General features: G+C 45.6%; 1 protein-coding gene across 1 annotated transcript; it reads right to left on the reverse strand.

The window, feature by feature from the left end:
• Positions 1 to 596: 596 nt before the first annotated feature.
• On the reverse strand, positions 597 to 1,094 carry LOC141655083 (uncharacterized). The gene has a single exon (XM_074462182.1). The coding sequence runs from the start codon at positions 1,092 to 1,094 to the stop codon at positions 597 to 599; it is 498 nt and encodes a 165-aa protein (XP_074318283.1).

Genomic DNA, 1,094 nt, shown 5'->3' on the forward strand with positions numbered 1-1,094 from the left:
GAGGTGGAGCTATCTCATCAAAGAGGTTACTAATCTGGATTTTGACGATTCATTTCTATTTAACAGCCAGAGTGCCTTAAATCGTGAGAAGAGTTGTGTTGCGTTTAGAGATTTTATCTGCAAAGCGCTGGCCTGCTTGAAGTTGTCAAACCTGATAGGGTTTCGCATCAAATGTTCTTATATAGATGAAGTTTCTGTACTTGAAAGTGTTGGTCTTTGGTTAGGTGCTATATTAAACCGCGGAATCCAGGAAATCGATCTCTGTATTGCCGGCTGCTGCGCACCTGATGTGATTCCACATTCTTTATTCACTTGCAAAACATTGTGTATTCTCAAGTTGACTTGTGGTTATACTGCTTTTTTTTTTTTTTTTTTTTTTTGAGGAAAACACCCAGAAGGGTATTAATGCATTAAAGATAAATCAAACATAGCCGCAGTACTAGCTGCCTCTGGCAACTCAGACGACCAACAAGTTTTACCGACTACTCTAGGAAGTACATGGGCTAACTCATGAGCAACCGTGTTGTTAACCCGACCCGTATGAGACCACACAACCGACTCAAAATCATTACAAAGCGAACGAATATCATCTAAAGCTAATAAAAATCATTACGACCCTTGCTTCCTTCTTGGAGCGCCTCGACCACTTGCAAACAGTCACTTTCCAAGATCACCTTCCGATGTCCCCATTCTCGCGCCTCCTGTAATCCGTCTAAGACCGCAATTGCTTCTGCATACCGGGGCTCCCACTCAACATCACGTGCTAAGGTGATACCCCATATTACTTCCCCTTGCCCCCCACGGCATACCACCCCTGTGCTCACACCCACGCCCTCCTTTGCCCCCGCATCAACATTGATCTTAACCCATCCTTCCGGTGCCGGTCTCCATCCTCCATTTCCGCTCTCCTTAACCCCTGCAGCCCGTGTCTCTTTCTTGCAAATGATGCCCTCGACCCCTTCATTCAGCACATCCCAAACCCGCTGAACAATTCTAGCCGGCTCAATTAACGCTCCCTCAAAAGCCACTTTGTTTCGAAACTCCCACAGAGCCCAACATCCCACCATAAATTTCCCATAGTCCATTCTATCCAT

The sequence above is a fragment of the Silene latifolia genome, chromosome 5 (genome assembly GCF_048544455.1).
Source record: "Silene latifolia isolate original U9 population chromosome 5, ASM4854445v1, whole genome shotgun sequence".
Lineage (NCBI taxonomy): Eukaryota > Viridiplantae > Streptophyta > Magnoliopsida > Caryophyllales > Caryophyllaceae > Silene > Silene latifolia.